The sequence below is a fragment of the Lepidochelys kempii genome, chromosome 7 (genome assembly GCF_965140265.1).
Source record: "Lepidochelys kempii isolate rLepKem1 chromosome 7, rLepKem1.hap2, whole genome shotgun sequence".
Lineage (NCBI taxonomy): Eukaryota > Metazoa > Chordata > Testudines > Cheloniidae > Lepidochelys > Lepidochelys kempii.
The window spans coordinates 55,037,038-55,056,538 of record NC_133262.1 but is presented as its reverse complement, the minus strand read 5'-3'; the positions used below and the strand labels follow the sequence as shown (position 1 = coordinate 55,056,538).

The window sequence follows — 19,501 nt, the reverse complement described above, 5'->3', positions numbered from 1 at the left end:
ACCAGCACCAGTGGGAGTCCCTGGCCACGTGCCTCTCCCCGCTTTCCCCGCAGCACCAGCAGGAGTCCTGGGCCAGCACCCACGGTGCCCCCGGCCCGCCCTCCTCGAGCACCCGTGGTGCCCCAGCCCAAGTTTTAGTTAGGGGTATATAGTAAAGTCATGGACAGTTCACAGGACGTGAATTTTTGTTTACTGCACGTGACCTGTCCATGACTAAAACGTAGCCTTACCTATAAGTTTAATCAAATAGCTAATCCAGTAAGCACTGGCTGAATCAGGCTTCTACCATGCTACAGCACACTTATGCCCCCAGAGGCCCCTCACAGGAGAGATTTCAGCTCCTTTCCCATGGAGTGCCTGCTGCTGTACTGGGAGTTGATTTGACTCCAAAAAGTAAAAGCTTTGCACCAGGAGGCCTATCTGTCCAGCAGCATACTCTGTTTTACATGGGAATGTGACAGCCAGAAGCTGCTCTGCTAGATTACTACAGGTGGCGCCCCCTTCTGGCGCTGCTTTGCTGTAGGGTGAGAAGGTTGCATGACCCTGGGAGTCTGAAGATAGCAGCCTCAGCAGAAGCATGATATTAAAAATAACCTTCCAGAGGGCATAATAAACACATGTCTGGGAGCTATACGGTGTCAATGAAGCTAGCATCCTCAAGGATGGAAAAGGTGACCACTGGGCATGCTAGTGCCCAAGGCCAGGGAGTCTACGGAAGTCCGGGTAGTTCTTTGTGCCACAGGATAGCAGAGTCGTTTTCCGCTGTAGGTCTGTACTCCAATCCCTATGTTGCAGTATGAACACAGTGCTTTCCAAAGGCCACCAATGGGATGGGTGTGAAAGCCAGGGAGTTCTGGTAGAATTGGCCAGCAGCTGGGCTCCCAAGATGGCTAGTTTGTTCCTCCTCACGCCCAGTCCAGTTCCCTGCAGCTGCTCCTCAATCTCTGTCATTCTGCTCTTTAAAAATAAATTACTCCATGCTCTTTGCTTAACACATGGCCCCTAGGGGCTCGGGCCTCATCAGCTGCCCACCATAACAGACCACAGATAGTCTAGAGCTGCAGAGCTCAGGCGTATTTGTTTTTGATATTCTGCTTTTTGCCCTCCTCTGTTACAAACCAGTCCTAAGGAGCAACCCTGCAATGGCAAATCAGCAAACCCAGCCCATGGCTTGTGAGCGTCCCTGTAGCTACAGTGTGTTCCAGAGGACCACAATTGTGCATGTGGAGGAGGAGACATTTGGCAATAGGTTTCAGATTCTGCAGGGCTGTAGTGAAGAGCTAGGGTGAGATAAGTGAAGTTGATCATGGCCCTTTTTAAAGTAGAACCCTGGGTGTTGCAATGGCATGAATTAACTAATGAGAGGAGAAGCAGGGTGGTTTCAGGAGGTGCTGTCACAGCAGGTTTGTCTTGCCTAGGAAAAATGGACATGCTTAGGTCTGGCTCCGCTCACTCACGTTAGCTAAGCCCCACCTAAACTCAACCCGTTTCTAGGGTGAGGGAAGGGTAACAGCTTGAGCTTGACTTCAGCCAGTGGGATTCTAGCCTACAGAACATGCAGGTAGATACACCTGCACACAGAGCTGGAGTCCCGCTGAAGGGGTTTCCCTCTAGGTAGATGTCTGCAGGGAATAGGTGGAGTTTTGGAGGGATTTAACTAGCATGAGTTGCTGAGCCCAGCCTAAGCACAACCACCGTCCCTAGTTGAGACATATGCAGTGTGAGTTGTGGGTGGGAGGGAGGTCCTAGATTTCCCACCAGGCTTGTCTACACTGGTGAGTTTTCCTCTGCGATAGCTGCAGTGGCACTGTTCCTGCTGGCGCAGAGAAACGTGCTGGCACCAGTGTGAAGTGGGGCCTGACTCTCAGGCAGGGATGAGGGGACATGTATTTCTAGCTCCCCACCATCTCCTTGCAGCACAGGCAAGGCAGAGGGCGACGCATGTCTGATCTTCCTCTCTGCCTCCTCAGACCACCACATGTACCTAAACCACCTTCTGCGCAGTGCAGGCCGGGGTGGGCTTTGTGTGCATGCCTCACCTACCCCATCCCTGCTGTGCAGGTGACTGAGCCACACCACCTTCCTCATCCAGCAGGACTGCAGTTCTAGGTCACCATGGGAGACAGATGCCCTGCTGTGCAAATGACCTCCAAGGAATGTGAGAGTCCAGTTTGTGGATTTCCAGCCTTCTGTCCTGGTGGAGGCCACCTTTCCCACCCTCCCATTGGTGCCTGCTGTAGACTCCAGTCTGTGTAGTTTGTTATATCCTGCCCAAGATAGGAGAGGTTCTGGGCTCCTCCCCCTTCTGCCCTTTCCAGCACACCCCTGTCCCTATCTGCAAGTGCAGTGGGAACTCCATTTCCTGCTGAACTGCTGCAGCCAGTGTCTTCAGGGCATGTGTGTTAGAGGCAGGGTCCCCTTTGCTAGCTGCTCTGGCAGACAACACCTCAGCCTGGAGGAATGTTTTGCAGCCACTTTAACCCCTTCACCGCTTTCTCCTGCTGAAGCCTCCAGAACACAACTGAGTTCCTCGAACGCCTGAGGTTCTATTTGGGTGACATCCTTTTTCCTAATACTTCAGAGGTAGCGGTGTGGGGTCCCATCTCTGGTATAAGGTGTTTTCAAGAGCAGGGGGAGAGCAGCAGCATCCCATCCTTGGCATAGGAAAGGTCTTGTCCCTCATCAGAGGAGAGGGTGATGTAGGAGCATTTAATAAATTCCTGTAGGTGGGGGTTCACCACTCAAAGAAAGGGAGCTTTCATTAGCAGCATCAGCAGCACTGCAGTGAGCTATGTGGAAAGGCACTCTCCATAAAGCTACTGCCGGACTTGACTGGGCCTTCCCACATTAGATTTCTCTTTGGCAGCCCTTATTATTGTGTTTGCTTGTCCACTGCCTTAGGGACTGTGAGATGTTTGTGGGGAGCCACATCACTGCAGATTGTTGTATCTGCGGCATCATTTTCTCTCTCTGCATGGATGGGTCGGAATCACATCCTGGAGGGACTGTGCTGTCAGCGCCACCTGGTGTCAGCGCTGGGTGTGTGGGTTGGGCTGGGAGCAGCGCTTGCATTGCGTGTGAGAGCAAAGGGAGATGAGATGAGTGTGAAACGGAGGAGGCTCTCCCCTTCCATCAACAAGGCCATTGGCAATTGCTGGGCCTTAGGTGAATGGCTGCTTTCACACAGGGCCCTTGACTGAATTTAAACAGATCGAAACATCGAGGAAAGGAGATTAATGTAGATTTCTCTTTCTCCCACCCCTCCCTCCTTTCTCTTCTCTCTCCTTTCCCCAGCCTGAGAACTTGCTACTGGCAAGTAAGTGTAAGAGTGCTGCTGTCAAACTGGCCGACTTTGGACTGGCTATAGAAGTGCAGGGGGAGCAGCAGGCCTGGTTTGGTAAGAAGATCTGAGCCTTCCCTTTTCTAGCTGCCCCTTCCAGCTTCCTTTGGACATGCCAGGCCTTAGGAAGGGTCTAGTTTATTTGGGCTTGACATCTTCCAGCTAACTATTAGACAAGTTCAGTGCCACACCTTCCTTGCCCAGCACTCCTGCTTCTGGGGCCTTTGGACTGGGTAAAATGGGAGCAAGAGAGAAAATGTGACCATATTTGAGCCTTAAGGCTGAATCTCCCCTCTTGTTTTCCTTCCCAAATGTACAGTAGGAGTTAGTCACAGAGCTGCCCCAGCTGCAAAGTCCACACCCTGATACAAACTTTTCCCGTTCCTCAGGAGTGTTGGGATCTGCGGATTTTGTTTCCCCTTTTTGTATAAATGGGGACAGCTGCAAAGTCCAGGCCTTGACCTGGACTCCTCAGGTGTGTTTGGGTCTGGGCTTGTCTCTCTCGAGGTATAGCAGAGTTAGGAACCAGATCTTTTCTGTCTGAACATTCCTGAGAGATAGCAATTGCTGTGGGTCTGTTCACATCCTTTGGCTAAACCATGAGCCAGGGTTTGTTTTCTAACTCCAAACCACACGGGTAGCCATGGTCTAGATGTGGCACAAGGACTTGTGCTCTAGAGGGTGACATGATCCCATTCACTGCTCGCTCTTTGCTTGCTTATAGCATTTTGAGCTGGTGGACTGTCAACCCATTCCTTTGCCTTCCCTTTCCTGTGTCCATTGGCTTCCACAGAGGTAACTCAGGGAAGTCTAGGCAAGAGGGGAAGCATGGGCTTGTGAAAGTTAAATGTTACAGTTTTCAGATCGTGTGGTAGGAGTCAGCAGATCTTTCTAGCTGGGTACTATGTATGCCCCATGTCGTTCCTCTCCTGACAGGGTTTGCCGGTACTCCAGGCTACCTCTCCCCTGAGGTGTTAAGAAAAGATCCTTATGGAAAACCAGTGGACATATGGGCATGCGGTAAGATCTCATAACAGTGATAACGCTTTGCACTGACACTGCATTGTTTACAAACATCAGCCATTCTTCGCAGCCCCTTGTTAGAAAGGTCCTCATCCCCCTTTCACAGACAGGGAAAGGAAGGCACAGAGGGGTTAAGTGACGTGCCCAAGGTTGCAGATGGGGCTGATGGAGCACGGATTGCAATTCAGTTGCTCCTAACTCCTAGTCCTGTGCTCAGACAAGCCATCAGAGCCTTCTGCTAGGGCTAAATAGTCAGAACCCATCCTTGCCTCATCGAGCCAGCGCTCCATTGTTTAGCTCTATAATGCTCGTTCTGTAGGTGCTCCTTTCTAAAAAGGAAGCATAAGTGTAAATATAACTGAAGACTGATCAGTTTAAAGCCCCAGGACCTGGGGGATGCTGAACTGATATGTGGCAGAGACCTATTCCTGTAGGCCCCCTGGGTGTTAGGCTTTCCTGCCCTGCGAGCGTGTGAGGCCAGCATGGAAGAGTCTTGGAAGCGCCTGTAGAACCTTGCTCTCCAGTGTCCTCACTGGGCGTGGTTTCTGGAAGCAGCTGGGAGCTGTGGCTCACTAGCCGTGATGTATGGGGAGGTAGAAGGACAGCATGCGCCTGCTCTGTCCTAGGAGCTGGGGATCAGAGCTGATCTTGGTGTGCCAGGACCAAGTCCAGCAGCTGAGGGGAGATGGCTCCTGGGGCTGCTCCTGCTCCTTGTTCACCATCACTTTCAGACCTCCAAGGTACTGAAGTCTCAGCCCAGACACTACTGGAGAAGGAATGTTGAGAGGGCAGGAAGGGGGGTCTCCTCAGCTCTGAAGTGGGTGTACAGATGGAGGACAGGAGTAATCAGAGCCAATGAACCTAACCACAGCATATCTGTCTCTCTCTCCCAGGAGTGATCCTGTACATACTGCTAGTGGGTTACCCTCCCTTTTGGGATGAAGATCAGCACAAGCTCTATCAGCAGATCAAAGCTGGAGCCTATGACGTAAGGACACTTCCTCGCTGAGTACCTGCATGGTGTAGAAAGCCTGTGCCATCTAGCCAGCCAAAATCTGGCATCATTTCTTGTGGTGACCGGTGGCAGCCGCACAGCTGCTGTGCCAGGTGGTGCTTGGAGTGTCTGCCTTGTGTTCATTGGGCTTTCTTTTTGCTGCATGCTTAGCATGATACTGTGTGGGGCTACCATTGGGGTCCGGGGTGGCAGAGGCGTGGTTGTGGGTACAGGGAGCTAATTGGGTCAGGAAAAAACTACCAAACTCAACTGCTCTACGCTCGTGGGCTTAGTGCAGTGAAGTGCTGGAGGAGATACAGATACTGACTCTCCAAGGGGAACATAAGGAGCGTGAACTGGAAGGATCTCGTCCCACCAATGCCTTATAGAACAATGTGGGGAAACTCTCTCTAGAGACCGCTTGACCTGTGGCTCATGGCCTACTGCACCCCACAGTGGAATTTGCCTGCAGCTGTGGAAAAAGTCCTGATCTGCCCAGCAGTGAGTGTTCTGGTGGACGGGGTGGCACTGGGGAAACTGGGACTGGCATGAGGGATCAGAGGCTGTAGTGGGGGTGAAGGCGTCAGCATGGAGCTGCTCTTGGGACTGTGGCTAGACAGGTGGTCATAGGGTGCAGCGTGATGTCTGACCAGACTGAGTAGCGACTTGGTGGGGAGGTTAGAGCCAGAGAGGTTAAGCATTAGTGACTGTTCTCTGACTACAGAAGTTTGAACACTTGGAATAAATCTTCCTGAGTGAAGGGAGCCTGTTGGAGCCTGTTGGAGTGGGAAATAAACCCGGAGCTATTGATCCAAGAGTGGCTGGCATACGCATTGCAGGGAAGCTGCGGGGTTTGCTCTGTGGGCAGTCACAGTGCCCGTACTTAACTCAGAGCAGCCGGAGATGGAATGGTGGGAGTAGGATGTTTCTGCTGGAATCCAGTAACCTCCCCTGCTGCCAGGTGCTACTCTGTCTTATTGCTCCTTTTGTTCATAGGCTCCTTCTCTTCTGTGTTCCTGGTTCTTATGCTAAATGTTACATTTAGAATGTGTTGCTGCAGGAATGCAGAGTGGGATTCTCAAAGCACCTAAGAGGTTAGACACCCAACTCCTCTGGCAGGTGACTGGGAGTTAGGTGCCCAACCCCCCTAACTCCCGTTGACTTTCAGCCCCCTTCAGATTTTCAAAAGTGTCTAACTGTCATGAACTAGTTCCTGCAGCCCCCTTCTGTGCCGTGTATGGCAGGGAGCAACTTCCACTTTAATAGGAATAGAGAATATCTCCTGTAGTCCACCCCGCCCGGGGCAGGGTGTGTGTGTGTTGAAGTACTCCATTTTACCTCTTGACTGAACGGGAAGTGTCCATTGTGAATTTCAGTCTCCAGAAAATAGGACGTTTGTACTTCAGAGGAAGCCCCTGGGGTGCGTTTAGACTCAGCACTTGGGTTTTTTGAATGTGACCAGGAATCTTTTTTGGTTTGGAAATAACCTCCAGATGAAAGCTCAGGGTTTTCTGAAGGTTTTTAAGCACTCCTCTGCAATGTTTGCAGCGCAGACATGGCAGCACTGTGCCTGAGACCAGGGATGTGAAACTGACACTCAGCAAGTGTGACCCTGACTAGTGCATTTTTGTGGTCTGTGTTGAGAGGAGCACAAAGCGTAAGCTAATGGTGTGAATGGGAAAAGTCAAGGAGCTCTTTACGCTTTTTTCAGCTCTAATACTTGGAGGAAATATTCACAGCACAGGGAAGGACATCTTATTTTAAACACAGGTGACTTAAAGTGACCATGACCCTTTAACTGCCCTCTGGATCGTCTCTGTGTTCAGAGGCTGTATGTTCCGCTCAGGTGGCCGAGCTGTCATCCACTTAGGGTGTGTCCGGGACCCCAGCTCAGGCGGACATGCATGCTCTGGCTCCGCTCCGGCTAGCACTTTTCAATTAGCACTATAGCTGCAGCTACCCGGGTGGCAACTTGCCTGAGTACAGTCCCACCTGACCCTTGAATGCAAACACAGCCAGCTGGCCTGAGCTGCTGCCCATACCCCATGGCCACACTGCTATTTTTAGGTGCTAGTGTGAGCAGAGGTACATGATCTGGGGGTTACACCTCCCAGCTGCTGTACAGATGTGCCTGCAGTTTCACTGTGCTTTCATTTGCAACACCCCAGAAGACCTGGGGCACTGTCCTCATCTGTACTGATGTGCTGAACTGCACATAGAGTGGTGTGTGTTCAAGGACTTCAGATCTCTGCCCTTCATCTCCATACCCACATGTTGCCAGCCTCTGACATGTCTCCCATTCCCCAGGCCACAATTTCTGATATTACAAACAGGATTGCAGCTTTTTAGTGTGTGGGGACAGGGAGTGGGAGGAGGAGGAGGGTGGGTTAAAGGAGACCGGGCATCTGTTTTTCTCATGTCTGCACCAAATGCTCAAGAAGGGAAGCTACAGATCTTTGAATGGACTTACAGATTTGAGTAAAAGCCCAAGGCCTGACTGAATCCTGAAAGGCTCCTTGAACTGTTTGGCTGCCCCGTGGACATCCATTGTACAGCCATCAAAATGGTGCATGTATGGTCTTCAGCTATTTGTCAAGTCCCTTAGTATTTTCACACTGTGGGTGTCACCAGAAGGTTTGTGTCCCCTGGGTGCAAACTAGCTGTGGTGGTGCCAAAGGGGTTAAAGCCTAAGCAGGGCTCGGTGTGGTGGAATGGATTTCCTCCAGCGGGCAAGGAGGGTTGTGTTCAGCATCTCATCTCTTCTCCTCTCTCCCTCCTAGTTCCCGTCACCTGAGTGGGACACAGTGACTCCTGAAGCAAAGAACTTGATCAATCAGATGCTGACGATAAACCCGGCTAAACGCATCACAGCTGATCAAGCACTCAAACACCCATGGGTCTGTGTAAGTGTCTCCTTCCTCACCTGTTAGGAGGTCATGCCATGGTGCATGCTGAAGCCATGTGCTGGGAGGACAGGCTACTAGAGCAGGAGGACAGAGCTAGGGGGAGAAATCAGGTGCTGTCTAATCAAGCATGTTTGTATGCTTTGAACTGTGAGCTTGTAGGTGCTGCCATGGGAAAAGCCCACCTGGTTTATATCCTTATCTAACCACTGCTATAGTGAAGAGATGCAGAACAAATGGCTTTTAATTTCAAGGCTATTTTATCCAATAGTCATTGATTACCAATGCAGATCATCGTCATGTGCCGTATCCAGGGAGATGTCCGCTTGAATAGCCTGGCACCTGGGCATCCTGAATGTTGCATACCAGCCCCCGTTTGTCGTATTGCCTCTTCATTTTTCACAGGCACACAGGCTCCTACAAACATGCCATATTGCCACTAGCCATATGTGTAATGCTAGTGGCCATGAAGCAGCTTTGACTAGTTCTCTCCCTTGAGAGCTGTCTTCTTTCCAGACCAGGAGCATGGTTGTTCTCCCATTTTCTGCAGAGCTGGTAAGAGGATCCTGAAGTATAATTGGGAGAGTTTCTCTCAATCACATAAGGAAGGAGTGTGCACTAGAGACAGGCATGCCTCCGCTTTCCAGTGTGTTCATTGTGCATACCCACCTTCACAATTTGTTCTTGACAGGTGGCGATTTCCCCCATTCCCCAAGAGAGATCTCATTGGCGATTCCAATTGATATGTGGTGTACACACTGTATGCATTATAAATTGGCATAGTTCCAGAGACATCATCAGAGATATAATTGGGGATTGGTCCTGCTTTGAGCAGGGGGTTGGACTAGATGACCTCCTGAGGTCCCTTCCAACCCTGATATTCTATGATTCTATGATATGCTCATTCACATCAGCTCAGGCTCTGGCCCTTCCCTGTTTGTGTGTCTGTACTCTAATACCTGTGTTTCATTTTGTGAGCCTTGCAGCCCCAGTGCCTGTGACTGGCACTGTCTGAGAAGCAATAACTGCCCACATCGCAGGATTAATGTGAAATGTCCCGAGACAGTTTCCCTCTTCGCCCGTGTTGGCTTGGCTGGCCATTCTACAAAGTGTAATGGTTTCATTCCATAAATCACTTCAGTCCCCACCCACTTTCCCCTATGTTAAAGTTGTCGCCGCGTGCCCGACATGCTCCGTGTATGTACCCTACACGGATTCCCTTTCTAGACACTTGCTGTGCTCACCAGTAGGCAGCGACTGGTCTTGGCTGTGCGTTTCCAATGGCAGTGCAGGGCACTCCTGTTCTCCTAGTGCCAGTGACAGCTGTGCTTTGTGGTCAGTGAAGCTGTCTACAGAGCCCATAGTGTATTTTCTGGCCCATTTAAGGCCAAACTAGCAAGAGACCTGGAATGACTTCAGGCTTCTCTGGCTTCACAGGAGACGGTGTGAACTTTAACAGCAAGAAGCTCTTTCAAAGAGGATGGTCCAGCCTTCCCACCCCCCACAACAGCCTGTGCAGATTGTAGCCAGCTTTGAGAGCAGGGGTGGCTAGGTTTGAGGTCACAGTAGAGGTTTCCTACGTAACTTTGCAGAATCTGAGCACAGTGTATGCTGTTCTCCCAGGTCTTAATGAATTTGTCTGAACCAAGAGAGAGCTGCTCATGGCAGATCTGTAATGCCTACGGGTCAGCGTGATAGTCCTTCGCCCACTGTCCTTGTAAAGCGAATGCAGACTGGTAGGTCTGTGTTAGAACAAGAGCCAGTCTGGCATCAGCCTCCAGTTTCCAAATGTTCCCTGACTCTCTGGCAGCACTTCTGGGAAGTGCTCCTCTTGCAGCTGATGTGACCCCAGCTGAGTGCTGGTGACAAGTGCACCCCACTGGCTGGACACTGCACTCAGGCTGTCGGCTGATGTGGTAGAACTATCTGACTGAGCCATATGACTCCCCAGCAGTATGCTGAACATCATATTCTGCATCTGATGCCAGGGTGCTGAGGGCAGGCGTCATGCTCACAGGTTCGAAGAGCAGCCTTGTCCAAGAGTCATCAGGATAGGCAGACAATGGTCTTCACTTGCCAGCTCAAATTTTCCTTTTGAGATTTAGTAACAAGATCCGCCTCTTCCCTTCCCCTCCCCTCCTCCCACCCAGCGCAATTGCTGGTTGTGCACTTTTGCCTCAAATCTGTTTTTGTTCTTTGGTGTCTGAATGATGGAGAACATTGCTCTTTCATGACTCAACTTTTTCAGGCATGGGTCTGTGATAACAACCCACCTTGTTTAGAACTTCTCGCCACAGGGGGTGGTTAATGTCACCTTGCAGTTGGTTTCTGCCGCCAGGTCTCTGCGGTTTGGAGCCAGGGTCCATTAGGAGTAGGGCACCCAGAGCTGAGCTGCTCGGTCATATTGGCTGTAGGGTGTGAACGGAGAGCTGGAGGGAGAACTCGACTTGATGATTTGTTTACAATTATTTCACAATCCTTCCTTGTTCCTGTCTTCCAGCAACGATCCACCGTGGCCTCCATGATGCACAGACAAGAGACTGTGGAGTGCTTGAGGAAGTTCAATGCCAGAAGAAAGCTGAAGGTGAGTAGGTGTTTGCCTTTTTTGGGAGCTGGGATTGGGGAGGGTGGTGGTCTTCTGGCTGAAGCACAAGGCTGGGAGAGCTGGGATTTCTTCCAAGCTCTGCCTCTGACTTGAAGTGTGCCCCACATCACTTCCCCTATCTGTGCCTCAGTTTCTCCCTCTGTGCTGTGGAGCAAATACCTGCCTTGCCAAAGGTGTGCTTGAAGATTAGCTCACTGTTTGTCAAGTGCTTTTTGAAATCCTCTAATATAAGGTGCTCTAGAAGTTTCTTTGCAGGTTGGGAGATTTCTGTAGGTACAAAAATTAGTTTCCCATAGGGTCTGTTCTCTCCATGCCCACCTGGCCCCCACTTAAAGAGAGCTGAAATACCCAAATGAGCACTCCATGCTTAAGAGCTGTTGTCTACCATGCTGATCAGGCTCCTGGCTCCCAGCACCAGTAACTGTTGAATAGCAGCTGCTGGGAGGTGGAGAGGACCCCAGTAGCCTGTCTAACCCTGAACCACTTGGGTTTCTGCATCCCTTGTCTGAGATAGGCAGCGCTATTTATCCCTGCTCTCTCCTTCTCCCCCACAGGGTGCAATCCTCACAACAATGCTGGTCTCACGGAACTTTTCTGGTAAGTTCTCCCTACCCTCATCCCTTCCCCCTTATTTCTTCATAGATCTGGATGCATTTTAACCCTTTAGGGGTGAGTCAGAGAAGAGAGGGGTCTTGTTCTGTTTAGCATTCCAAAATCCATTAGCTTTGCCCTGGCCAGTGACCAACAGGGAGAAACATTAGACTGGTTGGGAGAGGAGCCTGCATATGGAACAAGAGGGGAATCCAGTCTGCTACCAAAATACACTCATGTTTTATTGCAGGCTTATGTTTGGGATGTTCTAGTTGGCATCTGTCAGTTTTCCCTTTGGAAACCCTAGTTATCAGGGACTATAACTGCTGCAGTGGTTCCCTCAGACCTGAGGACCTGGCTCCACCACTGGATAAGTAATGATATTTGCAGGGGGGAGTAGCCATTAGGGTGCTGGGTATCCCTGGCTCAACCAGAAAGGATCTCAAACATGCAAGCTATTAGGTGTTTCCATCTCTGTCTCTGAACTGGCTGTGGTCATCTGAGACTCGGTGACCATTAGTTTGGCTGCCTGCTGAGCATTCTGTGCTGTGCCCTTACTGAAAACACAGATCCAAATGTTTCAGTCAAATGAGTGTTTTGAAAGGTACATTTAATTTGTTAAAATTGCCAAGCTGCTGGTTTGTGCTATCATTAGTGTTTATCCCCAACTGATACGCCTCTTCAAGCGGGTGGCCTTTCTGTGCCCATGTGTCTGTCATAGCTTAGACCACTCGCTCACCCTGAGTGATGTTTTCCTCTTTAAAAGGTAGTGTCTGGGCAGTAATTCAATCCAAATTTTACTGAGCCTGGCTGTATTACAGTCCATACACCAATTCTCCATTTGGAGCGTAATTTAGGGATGGTTAATGAAAAGCAGCCATAATGGAATCTCCTCCATCCCTTTTCCCTTTGCTAAATGCTTTAATGGTGGGCACCAGTACATACTATCTATGGTATAATGCAGGAATCTCCTAATTACGCCAACAATAAAGGGCGCATGTGCACTCACTCGTGAAATCCAGGTGGCATCTCCCTTCCAGCTGGAATTCGTGTCATTCTGGTGGTGGTGTTCAAATAGAAGACCTGTGCACCAAACCCCAAAAATGTAGCAGGGCAGCCCACTGGAGCTTGAGAATTGATCCTTGGTCCCGCTACACATTAAGTCTGTGCAGGCATGTCAGGACGTGGAGAAGGATCAGGCTGGCTGTAGCAGCAGTTTTTACGCACGCTCCCTGGTCATTGTGCAAAGGGTCCATCTACACTGCAGCTGGGAGGTGAGATTCCCAGCGCATGGAGACGGACACATACTAAAAGTCGCAGTGTGGATGTTGCAGCATGGGCAGTGGCTCAGACTAGCTTTCAAAAATCCAAGGCCTCTTGATCCCCTGAGTCGGCGCTCCGGTGGCCAGCCCGCGTCCCCGCCCGTGCAGTAATGTCCACGCTGCAATTTTTAGCATGCTAGCGCCAATCCGTCTGCTTGTGCTGGGAATTGCACCTCCCAGCTGTGGTGTGCACATAGCCCCGGGAAATGTGTCTGCAGGAGCTGAAAGCCAGACCTTGTGGGCCTAGAGTGATTCTAAAGCAGTTTAATTGTTAGGAGGGCCTGTGTGCTCTCATGCAGCCATTGCATCAGCTCAGGGGTGAAAACCCTTTCCCCTATAACTGTCCTCAGTTCCCCTCTTCCCACTGGTACAAGCGGTCGTGGGTCTGTTTTCCTTCGCTCAGTGACACAGCTGGGTTTAGTTTAAATGTTAATGTAGTTGTTAATTCTTAGGCTAGTGTTTACAATAAATAATAGTACTGAATTAATATTTTGTAAGACTAATTCTGCACTCTACTTATGATGCGACTGGGAAAGGGTTTGGGTTTGGAACACATCTCTTTGGGTCAGAAAATGTCCCTTGTAGACCAGCATGTTGGGTACTTGAAATGCCTGGGAGAAGTCAGTGGTGCTTGGATGTGCATCCTTTATTCCCGGACCTAGAAGCATGCTGGAGGAGTCTTGGTCTGCTCACTCGTCTGTATCTCAAGAGCCAGTAGTTGGATCCAGGAGTTTTTTTCATCACGAAAAAGAGGAGGAAATGTTTGGGTCTGGTGGCCTATTCTGAACCCCTGTACTACTCGATTCAGAGACTTGGAGACACTCTGAGAAAGAAGCCTGAAAGAAGTGCTATGAACCTACAGAGCTGGTCTCCTAGTTCCAAACCTCCCATGCTCATTGATGGGGGAGACTCCACAAAAACAAACTTTCAGAGGCTGCTGTAATGTGAGATTTCTCTAAAGAGCTTTCAGAGCCATCCTGGGCCACTTTAATACTTCTGATACAGAGGTCTCCCCTTCATGTGCAGCCTTACAAATCTACAACCCAGTCCAGTATGTGGTTACCTTTTGCTCCTATTTCCCCTGCTGATGGCTTACCTATTATATTTGCCTGGTCAGAGGTCAGACCTCTAACATGTCAGTGAAAGTGGGGATGCCAAGTCTTGGATTGTATGACCAATTGGGCCTTATGGCTCTTGGGGCATGAGACCATCTCTTGGCAGTGGCAGGCTCATTTGAGAGGTGACCTCTCTGCATTGGAGGAGGAGGAAGAGTAGATAAAATTTAGTTTAAGTTGGTCTCCTTGCTGTGATGACAACAATAAGGCATTACAGGAAATGATGCTAAGCTGAGCTTAGCCCTTGGACTTTCCAGTTGCTGCAGTCCTGGAGAAGGTGCACAAACTTGCTGGCTTGCTGGAGATAAAGGAGAAGGCACCCTGCTTATAAACAAAGGGTTGATAGATCCAGCCAGGGAGATCTGGCTGGCAATGCTCAGCTTAGTCCTCGCCAGCCAGGAAACCTGACTGTATGTTTCACACAACAAGGTCTTGTTTTTCTTCCGAACCTCCAGTCTTTGGTCTAGAGAAGGCAGGGTCACCTGATAGTACACTTCTAAAAGCAAAGCTTCAGGTGCCTTGCACATGTCAGACCAGTCAGGGGTCCTGGATTTGCTAGGAAAGGGTTCCAACTGGAGTCACCCTGTTCCCCATTCCCATTGGAGGGATTGAAATGGGACAGGGCTAGGTTCCATGCTGTGATCTGCCTGTGATGTCTCAAGCCTTGGCTAGTCCTCCTACTCTCAAAGGTCAAACTCTCCTCCAGTTCAGTCACGATGCTTGGAGGCCTGGGTCTTGAGCTCTTAATGTCTGGTAGGGTGGTGTATTCAGAAGGGGTGAAGCAGCAGGCTTGTCGCAGTCGCATGTTCCTGCCACCAGAAAATCATGTGTTTGTAAATGGATACATTTCTTTTCTTAGGTGTGTAGTAGTAGTAATGTGTTACCCCTCACACTGCTTGGCTCCTCTAATCCTCAATCAGTTACTAGAGATATCTTGGTTTGATCCCTTTCCACAGTTAAGGTACAGTTAACCTGAACTCAGCATTTCACTATTCTGCTTAAAGGACCTTGTCTTCATTCAGCCATACACTGTTATCCATCAGTTCAAGGTGCCAGGCCTATGACTACATCCCTTGAACCACTTGGGAGCCACTGTTAGCTCCCTGGTAGCTATCTCCTCTGCCAAAGGGGTGAGTGAAATCCAAACTCTGACACTGAACCTTCTTTACGAAGCAGTGCTCACCTAAAACTTCTGCCCAAATTGACTTCAGACGTTCATCTGAAACAAACCATCTCTCTCTTCTGGTCTCGTCCCCTGCAGCCTCATAACACACTCATGGGGGTTTGGGGGAGTGGCTAGACTGCATATATTAGATGTCAAAAATGGAGTTACTACTTTTGAGAGTTATCCTGTTTGTTTATAGCCTTTGAGGGAAGTGAGATATATCCAAAAATTATCCAGATGGATGAAACTCAGTAGCCAAGCCGAGTACAACCAAATGAGCTCTAGACTGGAGGAACTTGGAACTCATTCTGTCAGTTGAGTGGCCATCTACACAGCTTGTCTCCATAATGTATCTATCACCAAGATTTGTAAGGCTGCCACTTGAAGTTCAAAATCAACATCATTTGCCAGCTCTGGATCTAAACTGGATGATCATTTGTAGAGCAGTTGTCATTCAGGGTGAAATTCACTGCCATGCAGTGGGCCATCGCCAGTCTTGTGCACCCCTTAAACTCTCAAAATAGACCATAAGTGGGATTTAAGTATGCTTAGACCTTGTGCTTGATCCTCCATCTTTAACCACTCACTCCTCAGCCCTGTTGTTGGGAATTGCTATTGCTTGCTCATCTATGGGGAGGAGCAGCAGAGGCAGCTTTGTGAGGGAGAAAAGAAGCTAACCTGGCAATAACTGGAGTTCTCCACATGTTGCCTCTACAGATTCAAGTTGACCCGCCTTCATCCTCTCATCTGAAGGTTTTTATAGCTAGTTTGGTTGAGGCGAGCAGGGGACAGCTCTAAGAATAGAGTCCTTTATACCTCTGACAGGGAGACTGGATCTGCAGACAGTGTGCGCGCCCGTAAATGTTAAACTGTAGACCTGAGCGAATAGTAATAAATAAATATTCAAATTCCAAAACCAAATATGATTATATACTCCCCAAGCCTATTATGTTTGCCTTCCATGAAAGTTTGAGTGGCTGAGCTTTCCTAATAGGAATACTTGGAGGGTGAATTTTAAACTGTTATTTAGCAAAGGCAAAGTTTGAATTGTGTACGTGATTAATATTTGAAATTCATACTGCCCTGTGTTATGTAAGCGTCCATTCATGGAACCGAAATGAGACCACATGTCTGAAGTAACTCACCAGCTCAGGTGACTTTTGAAGGTGGATTATGAAGTGGGAAATTGGCCAAGAAATTCTTAAGCAATTTTGAACAACAAACAAATTTTGAGAGTTATGTGATCTATTTGAAGATACTTCCCAAACAGGAAATGAGGTCAAATTTAATGAAAATTTAGACAGTGCTATGAACTGTTCGTCCATCATTATTAAAATGCTTTAGAAAGATTCAGGAATGGCTCGGGACTCCTAGAATGTGGATCTGCTATGGTAACGTACTCTGAAAACTCCACTTGCTGGTGAGTAAACTTCCTTTTTACTCCCATCTCTGGATCCTGTCGATTTTAATTATTTTCTCAACTGTGCATTTTTTCTGGTGTAAGAGTGAAATTATTACGCTTCGGCAGAGCAAATGAAATTATGTGAAAATGAGGACCACCACTGGCCTTTGTCCTCCTATCACACCAACCCCCAAACTTCTCTGAGGTTCACAAAAAGTCTGTTAAAACTTTTTTTGTTGGCATCTTTGCATTCATGCCTCTTCCCAGCCTGCTTATGGCAGGAAGTGGGGGGTGCTGAAATGCTGCAAAAGGGTATTCTTGCAGCATCCTCGACCTACTGAATGAGGAACGTGCTGGAACACTCAATGGGTCTGGCAAGAACTCCAGCCTAAGAGGCAGTCAGACCATCTGAACCTTATAAGTCTCAACACTCACGTTGCGTGCCACACAAATGCACTGGAGTAGGTGTTTTAGGAGGTGGATTTCTGCAGAAGTAGTGAGATGTTTGAAAACATCTACTGAAACAGACTTAGGTCCAGATTTTTAAAGGTGTTTTGGTGTTGCTGTACTCAGCGTTGTAATGCCTAACCGATTTAGAAGCCTAAATGTAATTTTCAGAGGGGATTTAGGCATTTAGTCAATGGAACTTAGGCTCCTACATGCCTGTATCACTTTTGAAAATGACGCTTAGGCTCCTAAAATCAGTTAGGCATTGCGATACTGAGCATACCAACACCTATATTCCTTTACAAACCTGGCCCTTAAAAACTAACTTTCTATCTTCTCTGTCTGGTTTCCTGTGTTAACCTGGCTTAAGGATGTTTGATTCTGTGCGGGGTCGACAGAGGCTAATGGAAAAACCACAGGACTATCTGTCTGCTCCATACACCTTCTCCAGTAACAGCCACACGAGAGAGAACCAGGGTTTCTCTGGTTGATGATGATAGAAGCCAAAGAGGATGCCTCTGGGTTGAGTACTTGAGGATTGAGCCTCAATGAATTCTGCCTCCCCTCCTTTGCCCCAAAGTGGGGGAAGCCAGGTACATCTGGGAAACGGAAAGGCAGTCTCAGATCCTGCCCCTGAGACTTTTCTGTGGAGCTGAAGCGGGTTAATTCCTCTGAAAGTGCCATTTGATCTTATTGCATTGCAGACCTGTGCGTGCCTGGGACTAGGTGTTCGGAAATTTGATGATACGAAGCGTATGGGCAAAATGCAGGTGCACATTTTTCCCCTGCTAAGTGTAGTGGCCTGTGCGGGTGGGGGAGAAATCCAAATAAAAGGGTTAACTTATCGTATATACTCGTTCATAAGCCGAATATTTTTGGTAAAAAAGTGACGCATCAAAGAGCAGGGGTCGGCTTATAAATGGGTCTACACCAAAATTTGATGATTTTAAACTCTATGAAATCATTTAATTGAATATCTAATACATTATTGTTTTGTTTACCTGGAGCGTCTGCAGGCAGGGAGCCCCTCAGCTCCCTGTGGCCGCGGTTCGCCGTTCCCCGCCAATGGGAGCTGCAGGAAGGGCGTGCCAGTTCCCACAGCTCCCGTTGGTGGGGAACGGCGAACCGCAGCCACAGGGAGCTGAGCGGCTCCGTGCCTGTGAACGCTCCAGGTAAACAAAACGTCCCGACCCGCCAGCAGCTTACCCTGACGGGCCGAGAGCCAAAGTTTGCCAACCCCTAAAGTATAGAGTTGGCTTATGAAAGGGTCATACAGGTTTTACTATTTTTACCTATCCATCTTGGGGGATCGGCTTATAGTCGTTCATTAGCCTGTTCGTTTATATACGGTATATATTAACAGAGACGTTTGCTCCTTTTTAAAGCTGCTTTTCCTCCTTTCCCCCTCCCCTTTTCTCTCCCTCACTCTCTGCTTGTTTATCCTGTCCATTCAAAGTGACTGGCTGCTTTTCATGTTCTCTCTCACCCACATTAGTTCATTCTACAGAATGAATGTAGTAGTACTGAGGAATAAATGCCCCCCTCATCTCTGCCCTCACAGGGAGGAGGGAGCTGTTGAGTGCAGCTCTTTCCATCTAGCTGACTTTTCCTGGCGAGCTTGATGCTTTCCTAAGCGCTTCAGCGTTCTGGTCTAATGCGTGAGTATGTGACTGTTACAGCAAGGCTGGAGTTCGAAAACACCTCTTCATAACTGGGAAGAGTCCCACACAGATAACTCAGTCCCATCCAGCAACTTGTCGGCACCTTGGGAACATGAAACGCTAAGCTATCAGTCATATAAATTGCTGGGAGCCATTACTCCTGAGTTGTGTTTCAATAGCAAGTCAGTGGCCGTTTCCAGATGAAATGTCCGAGACTTTCAGATAGAATGATTCGAGTGCAGTGGAGAATACTTCTTTGAAATAACTGCAACTTTACATGGCAATTACTAGAGTAATTGTGCCTCAGTTGCCATTTCAGTTCAGTCGTGGGATGCCCCGGTCACTGTGTTCCGGTGTCTGACGCATGGAGGCCTTGGGTTACTGATCCAGTGGCAGAAGGGATATTCTCCCTGTGAATCCAGGAGAAGTGTTAAGAGTCTCTGCGATAGGCTTGGGTGGCACACCCTGGTTTATGCTGAGCAGTGGCAGTTGAGGTGAGATTGGTATTAGTGGGCATCTTTTGAAGTTGCTGTCATCCTATGAGATCACAGAAGGTGGTCCGCTGACCATCTCTTCCATAGTCACACTTCCTCAAATGCATTCCATCATCTGTAGTCACTGAGGCTCTGTATTCCTTGGTGGAAGTCCTTCCAGAGTTAAACAGGTGTACAGTAGGCAACACTCCCCTCCACTTCTCCCTCACTAATTTTCCTCTCAAGGAGGATGCTGTCAAGTAGTTTAGGCCTCAGATATTTGTATATATTAAGATCTAGTGAGAAATGGCCTCTGGATTCTAAATACAGTATCTCTATTTTAAAGACCCCTTTGCCCCACTCCATCACAAAGGAGTTTATTTTAAAATAAACTTTTATAGGATGGACAAATAACAGATGTCTCCTCCCTGTCAGTGTTGCAGCAGCAGTTAACTAATAC

At 48.8% G+C, this 19,501-nt stretch overlaps 1 protein-coding gene across 15 annotated transcripts in view; it reads left to right on the top strand.

The window, feature by feature from the left end:
* CAMK2G (calcium/calmodulin dependent protein kinase II gamma) overlaps positions 1-19,501 on the top strand; it is a 173,297-nt gene that overhangs the window by 101,095 nt on the left and 52,701 nt on the right. For 13 of the 15 annotated variants that reach the window (XM_073352887.1, XM_073352886.1, XM_073352889.1 and 10 more), the window contains exons 7-12: positions 3,295-3,397; positions 4,277-4,360; positions 5,257-5,351; positions 8,138-8,260; positions 10,761-10,844; positions 11,420-11,462. In XM_073352887.1, coding sequence (XP_073208988.1) covers positions 3,295-3,397; positions 4,277-4,360; positions 5,257-5,351; positions 8,138-8,260; positions 10,761-10,844; positions 11,420-11,462 — 532 coding nt within the window. The remainder of the gene's footprint in view (positions 1-3,294; positions 3,398-4,276; positions 4,361-5,256; positions 5,352-8,137; positions 8,261-10,760; positions 10,845-11,419; positions 11,463-19,501) is intronic. The other 2 variants (XM_073352890.1, XM_073352899.1) reach the window with 2 other exon arrangements.